The sequence below is a fragment of the Coregonus clupeaformis genome, chromosome 35 (genome assembly GCF_020615455.1).
Source record: "Coregonus clupeaformis isolate EN_2021a chromosome 35, ASM2061545v1, whole genome shotgun sequence".
Lineage (NCBI taxonomy): Eukaryota > Metazoa > Chordata > Actinopteri > Salmoniformes > Salmonidae > Coregonus > Coregonus clupeaformis.
This window is the reverse complement of record NC_059226.1, coordinates 12,024,167-12,045,402: the sequence shown is the minus strand read 5'-3', so window position 1 is coordinate 12,045,402 and position 21,236 is coordinate 12,024,167. Positions and strand designations below refer to the sequence as shown.

Sequence of the window (21,236 nt, the reverse complement as noted above, 5' to 3'; positions counted from 1 at the left end):
AGACTGTGTGAATCAGGCCTTCATGGTCGAATTGCTGCAAAGAAACCACTACTAAAGGACACCAATAAGAAGAAGTGGCTTGCTTGGGCCAAGAAACATGAGAAATTGACATTAGACCGGTGGAAATGTGTCCTTTGGTCTGGAGTCCAAATTTGAGGTTTTTGGTTCCACCTGCCGTGTCTTTGTGAGACAGAGTAGGTGAATGGAAAATGTGTGGTTCCCACCGTGAAGCATGGAGGAGAAGGTGTGGGGGTGCTTTGCTGGTGACACTGTCAGTGATTTATTTAGAATTCAAGGCACACTTAACCAGCATGGCTACCACAGCATTCTGCAGCGATATGCCATCCCATCTGATTTGCGCTTAGTGGGACTATCATTTGTTTTTCAACAGGACAACAGGGGCGGTGTGTTCATTAGGGCGATATGGGCGACGCACTGCCAAACGGGAAAAGGAAGGGGTTTTTTTCTAATCAATTATATCACGGCAACAGTAGTTATCAGTGTTCTAATCTAGACGTCTGATCTGCCACTAAATGTCCAATCAGGCTAAAGTCGTGCTTCAAATGTCCCCGCCCGTTTTGGGGCGATTTCAGTCAGGTTGAAAATCGCCCAGAAGTCTCTCATAGCCTCTAATGTAAAATCAATTTTTTTCAAATATCAGAGCTTTCAATACAATCTCTATGGGTTTCTGAGGGCTTGCACTTACGCGCTTTCGTCATACGTAACATAACCATGAACGTAACTAAGAAAAGAGCGGGTAGCCTCATCAATCAATTCACTACTACTGTCAAAATGGCTAGCCTTCAGTGCAACTCGATTGTCTCTTTGAAAGAAGTTCCTTTTTGTCGGCGAACAAATCAAGATAAATTGGCAACGAAACAATTAGGACCTCCCAGACCACATTTAATAATTCAACAGGTTTCTACTAAGCAGAGTCGTGAACACTGTCTACGAGAATCGAGACGACCTCATAGAATGTTTTGAAGCCATTCGGACGGGTTCATTGGGTTCATTTGACCAGCCCACCGTGAGAGAGGCATCTGGCTACGTGAGGATGCTACATGATGAACATTTTATTTTTTTCCTGCGGCTTTTTCACAAAATCATGCCCCACGTCGACATTCTGTACCAGAAGCTACAGAAGAAGGACATCGATGCTGTCTTTATCAAACGTGCCCTCGACAGCTTCACAAGCAGTGTGCAGGCCATAAGGTAAGATTAAACAATATCATTCGATCTTTCTCAAAGCAGAGCTTTATTTGAAAATGTATGCATGAAAGGAGACTGCATTTGTGTTTGAAATTACATTATTCTCATTATATATGGCCAGTGGTGTAATCTAGCTTATTTTATATACTATGTGTACTGTACAGTGGTGCTCATAAGTGTATGAACACATTCTAAAGTTGACTAAAAAGAGGAATAAAAAAAATAAATAATCATCTTTTGGAAATTGATCTTAATGACTTAATTAAAAAAAGTTGGAAAATCCAACCTTTAAGGACACCAATTTTCTTTTCTTTTTTATTCTCTCTTTTAGTCAACTTTAGCATGGGATCATAAGCTTATGAGCACCACTGTATACTGTGCTGAACATCCAGGCTATGTGAGACACAAAGGCTAACTTAAACACTAAAGACTTTATGCATCCCTGCCCATTTTAAGTGGAACTGAAGTATTTGTACTATACATGGATACATTGCATATACCTGTGCATCACATAGACAACAGTACTGTACAAAGCCAACAAACACATTGGTCTGTTTGCCTTCAGGGACTCCTCTCAACAGCAGCTGCAAGAAGCAACAGGAGCCAAAAGACCCAGAACAGCTTTGAGAGAAGAGGAGAAGCAGAGGCTGTCTGAAGAGGTCTGCAACACCATCCTGGATCACACCAAAGAAAGGTTCTCTTTCTCTGGCCACCTTGTGAGTGCTACCTTACTGCAAGCAGACATGTTTGAAAAGGTACTGCCATTCATTTCCTGATGAGGCTCTGAATGCCACTGTGAATGCATACCCCATGCTGAGCAAGGCAAAGCTCAAGACAGAACTATCTCTGATCTATGAGAATCCTGAATTCAAGGGATGCTGTGGTGCACTGGCACTGTACCAGGTTCTCATGAGCTACAACCTCCAGGAGACGTTCTCTGAGACTGTGACTCTGTTGAACATCCTCATAACTACTCCCATGACAACAGCTGAAGCTGAGAGATGTTTCTCAACTTTGACACGAGTTAAGACATTCCTGCGAAATTCAATGGGCCAGGAACGTCTGAATGCACTGGCCATGCTTTCCATGGAGAGGGAACTAGTCCTCAGCATGCCTGATTTCAATGAGAAAGTCATTGAACGCTTTGCTGTATTGAAACAGAGAAGAGAACAGTTTCAGTACAAGTAATGTAGCCTCTCTCTCTCTTTGTCCCTCCCTGTCTGTCTCTTTAACACACACACGCCCAAATCAGTTCACAGTTGATGTTGTTTAAAATAGTTATTTTTCATTTTAAAAAAAGTTTTTAAAAAAATTATCTGTTCATGTTCATTTTTACAAATCTATACAATTGGCCAGAATATGGTTGTTCATATTTACAAATCTATACAATTGGCCAGAATATGGTTGTTAATTTTTACAAAGCCATACAGATAGCTGTGTTTACCTTTTCTAGAAATTACTTTCAAATTCTGTTTTCAGGCAAAATGTCTATCACTGTTCATTTTCACAAATCTATACAAGAGGGCAGAATATGGAAGTCTATAAAAATGTCTTATTACCAATAACTTGCATCAATGTTTTCAGTAGCCTCTATCAAAAGCTCCTGCTTGCTTGTTGTGAATTATGCTCAGGTGCACATATTTCCAATTCAACCATGAGGCAAAAAATGTGGTAAAAGCTCTTGTTGATCCTGCAATCTGAACAAATACCAAGATGCTGTATTTTCAGCTGATATTTCATTTGTTTATGGAAATGCATATTGTTTATGCAGTGTTGAGGAATGTGAAAGAACACCCTTGATTATTTTTACTGTGATAACTTATTTTGATTTTGTAAGCCAACACTTTTGAGATCAGTCAATAAATGCTTCTGGTATTGACTTATATGCTGCCCCTGTCTTCATGTTGTTGCTGGACATATCTTTTTAAAAATGTGTGTAGGTCACCTAAATCATCAGAAAAATTGCCCCCCCTGAGAATTTTTTCAGGAGCCGCCACTGCAGGACAATGACCCAACACACCTCCAGGCTGTGTAAGGGCTATTTGACCAAGTAGAGTGATGGAGTGCTGCATCAGAAGACCTGGCCTCCACAATCACCCGACCTCAACCTAATTGAGATGGTTTGGGATGAGTTGGACCGCAGAGTGAAGGAAAAGCAGCCAACAAGTGCTTAGCAAATGTGGGAACTCTTTTCAAGACTGTTGGAAAATAATTCCTCATGAAGCTGGTTAAGAGAATGCCAAGAGTGTGCAAAGCTGTCATCAAGGCAAAGGGTGGCTACTTTGAAGAATCTAAAATATAACATATATTTTGATTTGTTTAACAGTTTTTTGGTTCCTACATGATTCCATATGAGTTATTTCACAGTGTTGATGTATTCACTATGATTCTACAATCTAGAAAATAGTAAAAAATAAAATAAAACCCTGGAATGAGTAGGTGTGTCCAAACTTTTGACTGGTACTGTATGTCTACAGAAAGAAGACAGGTCTTGCCTGTTTGAGTGTTTGTTTAATAGCCTACTGATTCCGTGAGCACCAAGCCTCATGCAACGGTAAAATGTCAGATAAAGCAGATTTGGCTGTTTTTAATCTTTGATTTGCTGTAATAAAGGCTTTACAAAATTTTTTTGTTAGAACAGACTGGTATTATTGAATTATTTTGTGTTGTTCCAAACAGGCAGAACATTTATATTGTAATCTAACAGCACCTGTTTGTCACACATAATATGCACGCAGCTCTTGCTCCTATACCCTGCTTTTTCTTGATCTCCTTCTTATTGTTATTATTACAATTATTATGATCATCATTATAATAATAAGTAACGTCGTTATCATTAGTAGGCCTTGTATAGTAGCCTTGTATAACCACCATTGAGCTGTAGGCCTAAGAGGGTGTCCTGTTTAGTCTTAATATCTTAACTTACATAGGCCTATACTTCAATATATAGGCTACTCTATCAATCAATCAATCATTCATTCGTTCATGCCATCACACAGTAAACGAGACATTCATGCTTTGAAATGCAATCAAGCTATTAAGTTTTCAAATTAAATAACAAAGGGAGCTTTGAATAATTAGCCTAAACAACAAATAAACCGCAATTCAAGAATCCATACAACTATTTTAATCTGCTGTAATAAAGGCTTTATATTATTTATTTTGTATAGAACAGACTCTCTGGTAGAGTTATTTATTGAGTGTTGTTTACAGTGTTCCAAATGGTCAGAAAAAATTATAATATTGTAATCTAATACACATATGGCACACATATTACTCACGCAACGCTTGCTCCTATACCCTCCTTTTTCTTGATCTCCAGTAGTTTCCACAGCTAAGTCAAATCTCTTCCAAAGATCTGACTTCCCCTTTCCCTCCTGAGCAACCAGTAAATATTTGCCCGTTTCGTGTTTCTTTTTTTCCTCTGCATCCATTTTGCTGTCGATTATTACTGTGTTTGGAGTTTGTCATAACCAATTTATTGATGTGATTATGATAGGCTATAGGTCAGGCCCTATTGGTCACATGCATGTGAGGAGAGCGAGACAATGTGCACCAGTCACACAGGCACTCGCTGTCATTTTTTTTAACACAGTGTGACCATCTTTCTTGAGTAATTTGTGTGTCTTAATTATTTAATCAAACAGTCTGCTTAAACCATCAGACAAGCTCAGTGCATATGTATTTTTTTTCTTCACACACATAGGGTGTGTCTGTCTATATATGGGAAAATAAGTATAAACATTTCAAGCAATCGATTGGTCGAAAGAATAGGATGACTCTCGGTCGACCAAGATTGTTTTTTGTCGGGGACAGCCCTAAACTAAAGTACGCAGCAGTGTCTGTACTGCACAGTCATATCACAGTCAGGTACAAATAAGAGTGAGAAAGAGACAAGAGAAACTCTGTGTACTGATGCTGGGAGCATTTTAAGGTCTCACCCTCATAGCGCAGAGCTAGCAGTAGCGGGATGGAAGAGGAGTCGGCCGTGAGCTCCAGGTAGAGTATGGAGCCCTCGCTCACGATGCCACGCTCTGGAACGTCGTCCAGGTCTGAGTCAAAGAGCAGCGGAGCCATGGAGTTGTTTCCGCTGCGCACAATCAGCCTGACAAATAGGGAGAAGAAAGGATGGAGGGGAAGAAAGAAGAGTAGAGAGGCGGAAGGTGGGGAGAAAGGGGGGAATGGAGGGAGAAAAGAAGAGTGATGGGAGAGAAGAGTTCCTTCAAGACGTTTAACCATGGTATTTTGTATTTGTATTTATTATGGATCCCCATTATCTGCTGCCAAGGCCACTACTTTACTACCACATACAGTTGAAGTCGGAAGTTTACATACACTTAGGTTGGAGTCATTAAAACTAGTTTTTCAACCGCCCCACAAATTTCTTGTTAACAAATTATAGTTTTGGCATGTCGGTTAAGACATCTACTTTGTGCATGACACAAATAATTTTTCCAACAATTGTTTACAGACAGATTATTTCACTTATAATTCACTGTATCACAATTCCAGTGGGTCAGAAGTTTACATACACTAAGTTGACTGTGCCTTTAAACAGCTTGGAAAATTCCAGAAAATGATGTCATGGCTTTAGAAGCTTCTGATAGGCTAATTGACACCATTTGAGTCAATTGGAGGTGTACCTGTGGATGTATTTCAAGGCCTACCTTCAAACTCAGTGCCTCTTTGCTTGACATCATGGGAAAATCAAAAGAAATCACCCAAGACCTCAGAAAAGTCTGGTTCATCCTTGGGAGCAATTTCCAAACGCCTGAAGGTACCACGTTCATCTCTACAAACAATAGTACACAAGTATAAACACCATGGAACCATGCAGCCGTCATACCGCTCAGGAAGGAGACGTGTTCTGTCTCCTAGAGATGAAAGTACTTTGGTGCGAAAAGTGCAAATCAATCCCAGAAAAACAGCAAAGGACCTTGTGAAGATGCTGGAGGAAACAGGTACAAAAGTATCTATATCCACAGTAAAACGAGTCCTATATCGACATAACCTGAAAGGCCGCTCAGCAAGGAAGAAGCCACTGCTCCAAAACCGCCATAAAAAAGCCAGACTACGGTTTGCAACTGCACATGGGGACAAAGATCGTACTTTTTTGAGAAATGTCCTCTGGTCTGATGAAACAAAAATAGAACTGTTTGGCAATAATGACTATCGTTATGTTTGGAGGAAAAAGGGGGATGCTTGCAAGCCGAAGAACACCATCCCAACCGTGAAGCACGGGGGTGGCAGCATCATGCTGTGGGGGTGCTTTGCTGCAGGAGGGATTGGTGCACTTCACAAAATAGAAGGCATCACGAGGGAGGAAAATGATGTGGATATATTGAAGCAACATCTCAAGACATCAGTCAGGAAGTTAAAGCTTGGTCGCAAATGGGTCTTCCAAATGGACAATGACCACAAGCATACTTCCAAAGTTGTGGCAAAATGGCTTAAGGACAACAAAGTCAAGGTATTGGAGTGGCCATCACAAAGCCCTGACCTCAATCCTATAGAAAATTTGTGGGCAGAACTGAAAAAGCGTGTGCGAGCAAGGAGGCCTACAAACCTGACTCAGTTACACCAGCTCTGTCAGGAGGAATGGGCCAAAATTCACCCAACTTACTGTGGGAAGCTTGTGGAAGGCTACCCGAAACGTTTGACCCAAGTTAAACAATTTAAAGGCAATGCTACCCAATACTAATTGAGTGTATATAAACCTCTGACCCACTGGGAATGCGATGAAAGAAATACAATCTGAAATAAATCATTCCGACATTTCACATTCTTAAAATAAAGTGGTGATCCTAACTGACCTAAGACTAGGGCATTCTTAGGAATTGTGAAAAACTGAGTTGAAATGTATTTGGCTAAGGTGTATGTAAACTTCCGACTTCAACTGTATGTGTTATGGCTTTATACCCCCTGCTATATTGTGGATAAAGAGTTACCTGTCTAAGAGAACACAGAGGGTGTTCTTTAATGGAAGCCTCTCCAACATAAACCTGGACGACTGTTCAGTCGTGTGGTCAGGTGCCACAAAGAGGGACATAGGAAAATTGCAATTGGCTCAGAACAGGGCAGCACGGCTGGCCCTTGGATGTACACAGAGAGCTAACATTAATAATATGCATGTAAATCTCTTATGGCTCAAAATAGAGGAGAGATTGACTTCATCACTACTTGTATTTGTGAGAGGTATTGACATGTTGAATGCACCGAGCTGTTTGTTTGAACTACTGGCGCACAGCTCGGACACCCATGCATACCCCACAAGACATGCCACCAGAGGTCTCTTCACAGTCCCCAAGTCCAGAACAGACTATCGGAGGCGCACAGTACTACATAGAGCCATGACTACATGGAATTCTATTCCACATCAAGTAACTCATGCAAGCAGTAGAATTAGACTTTAAAAAACTGATAAAAATACACCTTATGGGGGACTGTGAAGCAACACAAACATAGGCACAAACACATGCATACAAACACACGATAACATATACGCACTATACACAGACGTACACATGGATTTTGTGTTGTAGATATGTGGTAGTGAAGTAGGGGCCTGAGGGCACACACTTAATATGTTGTGAAATCTGTTGTAAATTTATTGTAATGTTTTTTTTAAAATGTATAACTACCTTAATTTATTAATGGGTATCCATAATAAATACAAATGGAGGGTGGATAAGAACTAGGGGTCTGGAAAGTTACTGAGTGAGGGAAGGAGACGTGTGAGGGAAGGAGACCAATCACTTGGTTGCGGTCACTGATAAGGTTGGATAGCTGTGGATTAGTGTGGAATGTGGGCCGAGGTCAGGTCAGGTCAGATGAAGTGAGAAGGAACAGTTTTATGACACATATCACTTAACTTCCTGCCTAGCAACAGATATGTATTGGCTGTCTAGATGTGCAAGGAAGAGACTCCGCCTAATAGGAGGGTATAAATACTCAAAAACTTGGTTTGAGCTTTGAAAAACTAACACCAGTGTCCAAAACACAGCGAAGGCAGGTCACCAGCAAAAACACAGTGAAGGCTGGTCACCAGAAAAACCAGCTAGACCAAGCTGGTCAGACCAGAATAGACCAGCATGAAATGTAATCTGTTCTATGCTGTTTTCTTCAGCAGGGAAGGCTGGTCACCAGTGTTGAAAACACACCAAAGGCTGGTCACCAGCATCTATACTGGACCAGCCTATGATGGTCTATGCTGTTTTTTTCAGCAGGGAACTCACAATATAATGCAGCCAAATTATTGTTGTACTTTTGCAACTTCACTTTTTCAAAGTCCATGAGAAGGAAGGTATTATCTAACCAATACACAGTACTGGGTTAGAAAATAGAATTGTACTAAGATGGGTTTTACATTATTCATGTGGAACTGATTAGCTGAATAAGCAGTTTAAACAATAACACCGCTGCCACCCCGCCACTGATTTGGTAAATAGCTGAGGGATGGGGCTGGAGAAATGTAACCACTTTCAAATTCATAGACTGACCATCCATGAGACTTGAACATGTTTTGACGTTATACAGTGTTTGTTTACAATTAGATAGAAGTAAAAACAAGATTATATTTTGGGTACTGATAGGGTAAGACAGTTGAACTAAGCTCATGAGGCATTTATAAGTTATATTCTTCAAGGACCAAAGGGTTTTTAAAAGTTAAAAAAATTGATTTAGCAATCGCAGATTGTCCCTTTAACATCTTAACTTACTTATCATCGTCCTCGTCCAGCGCAACCCTCTCAAAGTGGAGGTGGAGCCTGTGTCCCTCCCTGGCCTCCAGTAGCCAATGGCAGCTCAGATTATTGCCATTGCTATGGTTACTCGCAGATGGAGGAGGCGGCGAGAAGATTCTACCCACGGTTGCGTTTCGGATCCACCCTCCACATGACACGGCTGACAGTTGGGAAGAACAATCAAGAGTCATCAGTTATACACACTGTGTGTGGACACTGGCATTGGGGTCAGGCCACAGAAACATCAACACTTCCCTCAACCGTGTGAGATGTGGGGCCTTCCGTGGACAAACATAATTTCCCATGAGCTCACAGTACCCATACTGGCCACAACAAAGCAGTATTGTGCATTTCAGATACACATTTTATGTGCAGGCCAGACAATTGTTCTATCATATTGACATGGTCAAAGATTCTACAGTCAGTAGATAGCGGACACTGACCCACACACTGAGGTTCAGGAGAGCTCCAATGAGGTTGAGTCATGTTCAAGCAGGTGGCTATCTCGTGGCCCCTGACCTGGAAGCCAGGGTCACAGTGGAAGTGGGCCTGGCCTCCGGGGTGGATGTCCGTTACTGTCACACCCCCTCCCTCAGGAGAAAGAGGGAACGAGCAGGAGAGGAGGAAGGCTGTTGCATGTAGGACAGATTAAGGGAGTGAGAAAGATGGAGGAAAGAGAGAGAGCTACAGATGAATTTCACAAAACAAGGCAGAATGACGTGAACAAACCATCACCCTCAAAGCGCTCACTGGGTGGAATACGTTGATAATTTATTCATGCAAAATTGTCTTTGTTTAATTTTGTATTAAACTAAAATAATCACCTCAAATTTTTATGGTGTGCTTCCCCTCCTTGTTGTGGACAGCACCCTTATAAGAACATTGTATTGACTCAAACATTTTTCTTGGAAAAAGAAAAGACACGACTCTGAATTTACCTTGATAGTGTAGGCTGAACATGCCATGATCGGTCTGCCGGAGACTACGGTAGTAAATCTGCACCTGATTGGTTGAGCTTCGAATCACCTGACCCTCACTCATCAGGGTCTCATTGGCTAAGAGTTCTGGTCCTGTCCCTCCATAGCCAAGGATAGTCAGGGACTCGTCCTTGGACAGGTTCACTTTCTTCACCTGGGGAGAGGGGAGATGGTGGACATCTAGTGACTCATTTAGGAATCATTGAGGAGTAAAGATGCCTAACATTGGTTGCTAACCACAAGAAAGTCAAGTGTCAAAGTACATTTGTGATTGATTCGACATATGCAGCGTTTACCGTGAATGCAGTCTCCGCCAATGCAGGGACATTGCCTTTAAAAGGTGCATAGCCGATAAAGCACGATCAGATTGAATCCAGTGTCGATCCGTAAGAAGGAAAATATCAAAAGAAACCACTAACCAATAACAATACAATGAAGTTGTGTGCACTAACCCGAGTGAGCAAAATAAATAGAAACAAGGCGTCTGACGACGCTGCAGAGAGCAAAGCCACAATTTCACATCCACTCTTTAACCATAGGTAATGGTGATGATAATGCAAATAATGTTTTACCTGCTCACCATGTATACAGTATCAGTCAAAAGATTGGACACACCTAATCATTCAATGGTTTTTCTTTATTTGTCTTTTTTTTTTACATTGTAGAATAATAGTGAAGACATCAAAACTATGACATAACACGTGTGGAATTATGTAGTAACCAAAAAAGTGTTAAACAAATCAAAATATATTTTATATTTGAGATTCTTCAAATAGCCACCCTTTGCCTTGATGACAGCTTTGCACACTCTTGGCATTCTCTCAACCAGCTTCACCTGGAATGCTTTTCCAACAGTCTTGAAGGAGTTCCCACATATGCTGAGCACTTGTTGGCTGCTTTTCCTTCACTCTGACGCACGACTCATCCCAAACCATCTCAATTGGGTTGAGGTTGGGGGATTGTGGAGGCCAGGTCATCTGATGCAGCACTCCATCACTCTCCTTCTTGGTAAAATAGCCCTTACACAGCCTGGAGGTGTGTTGGGTCATTGTCCTGTTGAAAAACAAATGATAGTCCCACTAAGCCCAAACCAGATGGGATGGCGTATCGCTGCAGAATGCTGTGGTTGCCATGCTGGTTAAGTTTGCCTTGAATTCTAAATAAATCACAGACAGTGTCACCAGCAAAGCACTCCCACACCATAACACCTCCTCCTACATGCTTTATGGTGGGAACTACAAATGCGGAGACTGGTAGTGTACATTACTCAAAACTGGTTCTCCAAAATGTCGAATGGATTTCACATGATGTATACTGTTTGCTTGCAGAAGACTACAGAGGCGAAGTGGCTACTCTTAGCAAACAGGTAGCAAACCTACACAAGCTACTGGGGAATCCACGCCTTCCTACTTTTTCTTTTCCTTCTACCCCAGTAGCGGACGCCGCTCTGGCCTGGTGGAAGTGTCGCCGCCGTGTCGGCTCTCCACAGCTGACTGGCCAGTCCTCTGCAGGGATCCCTCTCAGAATGGGTCCCTCCCAAATCAAATAAAATCAAATGTTATTGGTCACATGCGCCGAATACAACAGGTGCAGACATTACAGTGAAATGCTTACTTACAGCCCTTAACCAACAGTGCATTTATTTTAAACAAAAAAAGTAAAAATAAAACAACAACAAAAAAAGTGTTGAGAAAAAAAAGAGCAGAAGTAAAATAAAGTGACAGTAGGGAGGCTATATATACAGGGGGGTACCGTTGCAGAGTCAATGTGCGGGGGCACCGGCTAGTTGAGGTAGTTGAGGTAATATGTACATGTGGGTAGAGTTAAAGTGACTATGCATAAATACTTAACAGAGTAGCAGCAGCGTAAAAAGGATGGGGTGGGGGGCAGTGCAAATAGTCCGGGTAGCCATGATTAGCTGTTCAGGAGTCTTATGGCTTGGGGGTAGAAGCTGTTGAGAAGTCTTTTGGACCTAGACTTGGCACTCCGGTACCGCTTGCCGTGCGGTAGCAGAGAGAACAGTCTATGACTAGGGTGGCTGGAGTCTTTGACAATTTTGAGGGCCTTCCTCTGACACCGCCTGGTATAGAGGTCCTGGATGGCAGGAAGCTTTGCCCCAGTGATGTACTGGGCCGTACGCACTACCCTCTGTAGTGCCTTGCGGTCGGAGGCCAAGCAGTTGCCATACCAGGCGGTGATGCAACCAGTCAGGATGCTCTCGATGGTGCAGCTGTAGAATTTTTTGAGGATCTGAGGACCCATGCCAAATCTTTTTAGTCTCCTGAGGGGGAATAGGCTTTGTCGTGCCCTCTTCACGACTGTTTTGGTGTGTTTGGACCATGATAGTTCGTTGGTGATGTGGACACCAAGGAACTTGAAGCTCTCAATCTGTTCCACTACAGCCCCGTCGATGAGAATGGGGGCGTGCTCAGTCCTCTCCCTTCCCTGGAGAATGGAGTTGGTGGGATGCTCCTGGATGACTTGGTGGATGTTCCTGTTCACGATCCTACCAACCAGCCATGGAGATATGTCACTAGCCGTAGAAATTGAAAACAGTTTCCTCTGGCAATGGGGGCCTCCTTGGAGATGTTAAGCCTGGACCGGACACAGACTAGAAACTTCTTCGCTGCCCTGGATCCAGAGGTTCCAGCACCTTCTTCCCTGGGGGCTTCCGATTTGAGATTGGATCTGGAGGTACCTGCGCCTTCGTCCTCTGTTCTGTCTCCCTCTCCGGTGGCTTCTACTTCGGGTTCAGATCCACCGTGAGGCTGTCTGAGACTCCAGCCCATTCATCATCCATGATGATACTACAGCTGGCTCGGGTCCATCAGGTCCTTCGGTCCTCATGGGGTTTGCGAAATCACTCAAAGTGAAAGAACGGCCGGACATCCTCCAGCTGTCATCATCGGCAGTTCTATGGTAAGAGACATCATGGTTTCTGGGGAAAAAACTCTGTGCTATCCTGGAGCACGAGTACAGGACATTACAAGGCTGCTTCGACCGTTCCATGACAGCTGCCAGGAGCTGATGCTGTCGTAGTCCATGTGGGGTCAAACGACATCAGGAGGCCTAGCTTGGAACTTCTGAAAATTGATTTTAAAGAACTGATTCTAGCACTGAAAGATTCCAAAAAGCGGCAAATTATTTCAGGTCCGGTACCATCGTTGGGCAGTGGGTGTGAAAGATTCAGCAGGCTACTGGCATTACAAACCTGGCTAAAAGATTACTGAAAAACTGTACACATTTTTTGGTTGAGAGGGATGAGGCAAAAGGAAAGGCAAATAAGTCTGGCTGCACAACCGATTGGCAAACGTACTGCAAATTGAGAAATCATGTGACTAAACTGATTAAAAAGAAGAAGAAACTATACTATGAAACAAAGATAAATTATATAAAGAATGATAGTAAAAAGCTTTGGCGCACCTTCAATTACATTTTGGGCAAAAAGGCAAACTCAGGTCCATCATTCATTGAATCAGATGATTCATTCATCAGAAAAGCCACTGATATTGCCCATTAGTGATTTTTTTTTTAATTGGCAAGATTAGCAAATTTAGGCATGACATGCCAGCAACAAACTCTGACACTACACATCCAAGTATGACTGATCAAATTATGAAAGACAAGCATTGTAATTTTGAATTCTGTTAAGTGAGTGTGGAAGAGATGGAAAAATGATTGTTGTCTATCAACAATGACAAGCCACCGCAGTCTGACAACTTGGATGGAAAATTACTGAGGATAATAGCAGATGATATTGCCACTCCTATTTGCATAGCTTCAATCTAAGCCTACTAGAAAGTGTGTGCCCTCAGGCCTGAAGGAAAGCAAAAGTCATTCCACTACCCAAGAAGAGTAAAGCCCCCTTTACTGGCTCAAATAGCCGACCAATCAGCCTTAATAAAGTTTTGGAAAAATGTGTGTTTGACCAGATACAATGCTATTTTACAGTAAACAAATTGACAACAGATTTTCAGCACGCTTATATGGAAGGACATTCAACAAGCACGGCAATTACACAAATGACTGATGATTGGCTGAGAGAAATTGATTATAAAAAGATTGTGGGAGCTGTTTTGTTAGACTTCAGTGCGGCTTTTGACATTATCGATCATAGTCTGCTGATGGAAAAACATGTGTTATGGCTTTACACCCCCTGCCAAATTGTGGATAAAGAGTTACCTGTCTAACAGAACACAGAGGGTGTTCTGTAATGGAAGCCTCTCCAGCATAATCCAAGTAGAATCCGGAATTCCCCAGGGCATCTGTCTAGGACTCTTACTTTTCAATCTTTACTAATGACATGCCTCTGGCTTTGAGTAAAGCCAGTGTGTCTATGTATGCAGATGACTCAACACTATACACATCATCAGCTACTACAGCAAGTGAAATCACTGTAACACTTGACAAAGAGCTGCAGTTAGTTTCAGAATGGGTGGCAAGGAATAAGTTAGTCCTAAATATTTCAAAAACCAAAAGCATTTTATTTGGGACAAATAATTCACTAAACCCTAAACCTCAACTGAATCTTAATATAAATCATGTGGAAATTGAGCAAGTTGAGGTGACTAAACTGCTTGGAGTAACCCTGGATTGTAAACTGTCCTGGTCAAAACATGTTGATACAACAGTAGCTAAAATGGGAGAAGTATGTCCATAATAAAGCGCAGCTCTGTCTTCTTAACAGCACTATCAGGTCCTAGTTTTGTCGCACCTGGATTACTGTTCAGTCGTGTTGTCCGGTGCCAGAAAGAGGGACTTCGGAAAATTACAATTGGCTCAGAACAGGGCAGAACGGCTCACCCTTAAATGTGACTCGTTTCAGGAAACTAGGTATATGTCGCGCATGACTACTTTGCAGGAGAGCCATTTGAACGTTTTATTTGTATTTTTATCTAAATTCTTTTTTTGTTTGTTGCAGAAATGCCTTCTGGAACATGTGAACTTTCATGTGCCTTAATAACAAACGTGTATGCCATCTGTTAGTACGAATACAATTGTTAAATTACGTGCCTAGTTGCTTTAGTCATAGAAAAAGACAGCAACCTTCCCGCTAGCGATGATTGGCTGAGATAATGAGTGGGCTGGACATGCCGAGAGAGGAGTTTGGATTGGTCTGCCACGCTTCTGTCTATTTGAGCTGGTCAGTATGTGTAGGTAATCCTGTCTAACGCGGCTTTAAAAAAAATACATCACGTAGTAGAACTGCATAAGTGTTGCTCTGGAGGACCGAGTTTTGAAATCAGTGGAATTAGAGTATGATGGCTAAGGAGATGGAGAAAACACCTGTGTCTGGATTACATCTTCAAACTAAGGGGAATAATGGCATCTGTGACAGAGAGGGAGAAGCGTCCAGCCATGTATACGGGTAAGATAGTCTAGCTAGCTACATTTTCAGATATTACATGTTTCTAATTTTGTCAGTTAGTCGTTTGAATTTCAAGTTAAAGTGTACTGTTAGCTAGCTAGATAACGTTACGCGTATGATCTGTGTAGTAATATTATTCGTATCTCAGAGCCATTTGCTTTGCTAGTTATAGCCTAATGTTAGCTAGCTAACATTGAACCTGGTTGGTTAGCTACCTGCAGATTCATGCAGGGTAGTAACGTCATGAGTTGGGATTATGGTTCATTGTTTAGGTAGCTAGCTAGCTACATGTCTTAACAAAAGATTCCACTATGCAAGTATCCATTTCAATAGAATGTTCATGATGTCACTGCGACACAACAACTGTTGATAGACGTAGCTGGTAAATTCGCTCTGGCTATCTACTCCGATTTCAGAGCACTCTCGTCTGAGTGTGCTAGAGCGCAGAATAACTGACGAATTTACGAAAGCTCAACACCCGTTGAATATGGCCGGTGTCAGTAAATACTTTGTAGTGCAACCTTTTGCAGCAATTACAGCTGCAAGTCTCTTGGGGTATGTCTCTATAAGCTTGGCACATCTAGCCACTGGGATTTTTGTCCATTCTTCAAGGCAAAACTGCTCCAGCTCCTCAAGTTGGATGGGTTCCGCTGGTGTACAGCAATCTTTAAGTCATACCACAGATTTTCAATTGGATTGAGGTCTGGGCTTTGACTAGGCCATTCCAAGACATTTAAATGTTTCCCCTTAAACCACTCAAGTGTTGCTTTAGCAGTATGCTTAGGGTCATTGTCCTGCTGGAAGGTGAACCTCTGTCCCAGTCTCAAATCTCTGGAAGACTGAAACAGGTTTCCCTCAAGAATTTCCCTGTATCATTCCTTCAATTCTGACCAGTTTCCCCAGTCCCTGCTGATGAAAAACATCCCCACAGCATGATGCTGCCACCACCATGCTTCACTGTGGGGATGGTGTTCTCGGGGTGATGAGAGGTGTTGGGTTTGCGCCAGACATAGCGTTTTCCTTGATGGCCAAAAAGCTAAATTTTACTCTCATCTGACCAGAGCACCTTCTTCCATATGTTTGGGGAGTTTTTTTAATAACCCAACCCTGATCTGTACTTCACCACAACTTTGACCCTGACCTGTTTGGAGAGCTCCTTGGTCTTCATGGTGCCGCTTGCTTGGTGGTGCCCCTTGCTTAGTGGTGTTGCAGACTCTGGGGCCTTTCAGAACAGGTGTGTATATATACACTTAGATCATGTGACAGATCATGTGACACTCAGATTGCGCAAAGGTGGACTTTATTTAACTAATTATGTGACTTCTGAAGGTAATTGGTTGCACCAGATCTTATTTAGGGGCTTCATAGCAAAGGGGGTGAATACATACAGTGAGGGAAAAAAGTATTTGATCCCCTGCTGATTTTGTACGTTTGCCCACTGACAAAGAAATGATCAGTCTCTAATTTTAATGGTAGGTTTATTTGAACAATGAGGGACAGAATAACAACAAAAACATCCAGAAGAACGCATATAAAAAATGTTATAAATTGATTTGCATTTTAACAGATAGACCAACATTATTTATGAAAAGAGAACAGGTCCCAATACCGACCCCCATGATACACATTTTGTAATATCCAGGAACCTAGACTTAACACCATCAGAAATCCCACATTGTGTCCTTTCTAACAGATATCACTTGCAAAAATCCTGATCCAGGGCACATAAATAATCACACACATTTTCAAGCATTGTTCAGCCCATAGAAAGCCAGCCAGCTAATAACTTGAGCTTTTGGTATTGTCCATATTTTACATTGACATTTTAGTGATTTAGCAGACAATCTCATCTGACCACAACACTTTCACCCAGTTCTCCTCTGAATCATTCAGATGTTCATTGGCAAACTTCAGACGGGCCTGTATATGTGCCTTCTTGAGCAGGGGGACCTTGCAGGCGCTGCAGGATTTCAGTCCTTCACGGCGTAGTGTGTTACCAATTGTTTTCTTGGTGACTATGGTCCCAGCTGCCTTGAGATCATTGACAAGATCCTTCCGTGTAGTTCTGGGCTGATTCCTCAACGTTCTCATGATCATTGCAACTCCACAATGTGAGAACTTGCATGTAGCCCCAGGCCGAGGGAGATTGACAGTTATTTTTTGTTTCTTCCATTTGCGAATAATCGCACCAACTTTTAAAAAAATTAAATTGGTCATTTAGCAGACGCTCTTATCCAGAGCGACTTACAGGAGCAATTAGGGTTAAGTCCCTTGCTCAAGGGCACATAGACAGATTTTTCACCTAGTCGCCTCGGGGATTAGAACCAGCGACCTTTCGGTTACTGGTACAACGCTCTTAACCACTAAGCTACCTGCCGCCCCAACTGTTGTCACCTTCTCACCAAGCTGCTTGGCGATGGTCTTGTAGCCCATTCCAGCCTTGAGTAGGTCTACAATATTGTCCCTGACATCCATGGAGAGCTCTTTGGTCTTGGCCATGGTGGAGAGTTTGGAATCTGATTGATTGATTGCTTCTGTGGACAGGTGTCTTTCATACAGGTAACAAGCTGAGATTAGGAGCACTCCCTTTAAGAGTGTGCTCCTAATCTCAGCTTGTTACCTGTATAAATGACACCTGGGAGCCAGAAATCTTTCTGATTGAGAGGGGGTCAAATACTTATTTCACTCATTAAAATGCAAGTCAATTTATCACATTTTTGACATGCGTTTTTCTGGATTTTGTTGTTGTTATTCTGTCTCTCACTGTTCAAATAAACCTACCATTAAAATTATAGACTGATCATTTCTTTGTCAGTTGGCAAACGTACAAAATCAGCAGGGGATCAAAAACGTTTTTCCCCTCACTGTATGCCATTGCCCCAACTGTAGACCAGGCATTGTTAGAGCTGCAATCTATCTTTGCTGCCTTACAAAATGACCCGGTTGGTTTAAAACTTGTAGTTAATGTGATCAAGACTAAATATATGTTGTTCTCCCCCCAAATATTCAGATGGACAACATCATTATTAATTGAATGGTTCTCCCATCGATCGGGTTTCCACCTATAAATATCTTGGCTTTTGGATTGACAAGGATTTAACGTTAAAAAAAAAAACATACTGATAAGCTAGTTCAAAAGCTACGATTTAAAGTGGGCTTCTTTTTTAGAAATAGATCTTGCCTCTCCCTAAACAACAGGATCAGATTGTACAGTCAACTTTCCTGCCAGTTCTTGACTATGGGGACACAATTTACCAGAATGCAGCAGCCACTACTCTTAAACTTTTAGATGCCGTCTACCATAGCGCACTTCGCGTTATCACAGGTTACAGTTTTAATACTCATCACTGCATCTTGTATTAAAAGGTTGGCTGGTTCTTATTAAAGTCCAGTAGATCATTTCACTATTCTCTTTTTGTTCCACTACACAAGCTTCCGACTTACCTAACTTCATTGTTTAAGTATAAAAACATGCGTTACTAAACCCACAGGGTTGGTTAACTCTTGAGGTTCCTCGGGTCTCCACCAAATTAGGTAAATCCGCTTTTAGTTTTAATGCGCCTCACTGCTGGAACAATTTGCAGAACTCATTACAATTAGATGTTCTGGTGTCGCTCTGCAGTTTAGGGTGTTAATTTAGGACCTAGTAGCTGAGTACTGTAACTGTTTTTCATAAATGTTAGGTTTTGTATTGATTGCTGTTTTGTCTGACATTGTGTTGGTTGTTGTATTGTTGTTATCAGGGCCCCGTTGTGAATGAGACCATGGTCTCAATGGGTTTTCCCTGAATAAATAAAGAATAATACAATAAAAAAATGATTTGTGGCAAACGATGTCCGAACTCCGACGGTCTGTGCTAGCTAGCTACTGTGGATGTTTGCTTATCCTGGAAGCGGAAGGGCTGAAGCTGTCCTATGTAAAACAATAGATTATGAATCAATTCAAAACAGGGGATATCCAACCAGCGTAGGATGCCGCTTTGAAGTCTGAGGGCACAGCCCCTTCATTATGGCCGCGTCTTGCCGACACATCAAAGCAGCCATTCCAGACTCATGTCAAGGACGTAGAGAGGTTGGTGTTAGCAAGACTAGCTAAATGCTATCAAAACTATTGAAACATTCAGTGTCAAAACTCCCCAAAGGCAGCCTAAAAAGTAGCTGAATTTGTCGCTATAATCTTTTACCAATAACAATTGCTGGAGGGGTCTGAAAACTAAATATATTGACAAAGTTGCTAAATTGGCAACACTGCAGTAGTTCCTGGTATTGGGTTTTCTTCATTGATTATTCTGACAAATCAGAATTGGGAGAAGGTGGTGCTTAAACTGGTGCAGTGATTTTCAAGCCCGTGTGTGGATGATAAACGGTTTCCACTAGATTCCACAGCCACAAAGTCAAAATTGGCTATATCGTAAAAATTTATGAAAACAAAAATTAGATTTTTGGCCATGACAAACACGGGTGAAATTAGCGGAAGGGAGGGGTTTGGCCGAGAGTTTCCATTTCGAGGGAGGAGACTTCGCTTCCTTCCTTTGTACAAAGGTAGTCACAATTGTTAAAGGCATTCCCCCCAGAAGTAAAACAGGAAATGACAAACTTTCGTGAGAGAATTTAATTTCTGGGTGATCGAGATTAGGATTTGATCATCCAATGGTTGTAATTGAAGGGGGTGGCACTCAGGGGCTGTGTGTGGCTGTCCATGTGGGTGTTTAAGTGAGAAAGACCTGTGTAGCTCAGTTGGTAGAGCATGGCACTTGCAACGCCAGGGTTGTGGGTTTGATTCCCACGGGGGGCCAGTATGAAAATGTATGCACTCACTAACTGTAAATCGCTCTGGATAAGAGCGTCTGCTAAAATGACTAAAATGTTTAAAAAAGTATGTAAAGACACAAGAGAACCAATCAGTATAAAAGCACAGCCCCCTTCATTATCAACGCTTTGTGCCTACAACATCAAGGAACATTCCAGACCCTTACACTTTTCACTTCCTTCTTAAACTCTCATCCCATTGCTTTGTGTGCAAATAATAAAAAATAAAAAAATGGTGGTATGGTGTGACATAAGTAACGGTGATGACTAACGGTGCCTTACCTGAATTTCCACTCCATAACCCGGATACACTGTGATGCTGTAGGTGCACTCCAGAGGAGAGTAAGGGGATGAGGAGAGAGGATCTGGAGACTCCACAATGCCCTCCATCCCAGAGAGACTGGCATTGCACTGCACTGGAGAGAGAAAGTCAGGACACTTGACTGAAAATGCACAAATATCTCAACCCCATTGCATAATGTTAGGCTTGCAATCACACCATGCATTTACCTGGCATGTGCACCGTGGTGATGGTCGTGGTGGTGATCAAAGTGGTTGTCGTCTCCTCCTCTGTGGGTGATGTTACAGTTTTCCCTGCTCCTGATTGGCTGGCTGCGGGCGATGAGGTCAGGGCCGTGGTTAGCACCCCTGGTAGCATCACAGTGGCTGCAGGCTCAGTCTGCCCAAGCTGCGGTACAGCCTGAGTCGGGTTGGTGGTTGTGCCTGCAATCGAGGCAGAGTGTTTAAACCAGGGATGGGCAACTGGCGGCCCGGATCAATTTCCAGAAAGTATTCACACCCCTTGACGTTTTCCACATTTTGTTGTGCTACAGTCTGAATTTAAAATTGAATAATTTGAGATTTTCACTGGCCTATACACAATACCTCATAATGTCAAAGTGGAGGGGGGATTCTACTAAGCTAACATATGGAATTGTTTTAAGATGGTCATACCAAAATCAAAATATTTGTTTTAGTATTTGATAAAATATTGAATTTCGCCTTTACTACTATAGCCCATGGAAACACAATAAATAACACATTCATAAATGGTCAAACAGTCATAAGGAATACGGTTTTGAAGTGTCTGTCCTATATATATATATATACACCTCATGTTAAATACTGTTGA

General features: G+C 42.1%; 1 protein-coding gene across 2 annotated transcripts in view; it reads right to left on the bottom strand.

Annotated features, from left to right (window-relative positions):
• Positions 1-21,236, bottom strand: part of sez6l2 (seizure related 6 homolog (mouse)-like 2) — a 78,646-nt gene that overhangs the window by 42,178 nt on the left and 15,232 nt on the right. For both annotated transcript variants that reach the window (XM_041862442.2, XM_041862443.2), the window contains exons 4-9: positions 20,615-20,827; positions 20,387-20,520; positions 9,890-10,082; positions 9,395-9,580; positions 8,928-9,111; positions 5,151-5,314 (exon numbers count right to left, since the gene is read on the bottom strand). In XM_041862442.2, coding sequence (XP_041718376.2) covers positions 5,151-5,314; positions 8,928-9,111; positions 9,395-9,580; positions 9,890-10,082; positions 20,387-20,520; positions 20,615-20,827 — 1,074 coding nt within the window. The remainder of the gene's footprint in view (positions 1-5,150; positions 5,315-8,927; positions 9,112-9,394; positions 9,581-9,889; positions 10,083-20,386; positions 20,521-20,614; positions 20,828-21,236) is intronic.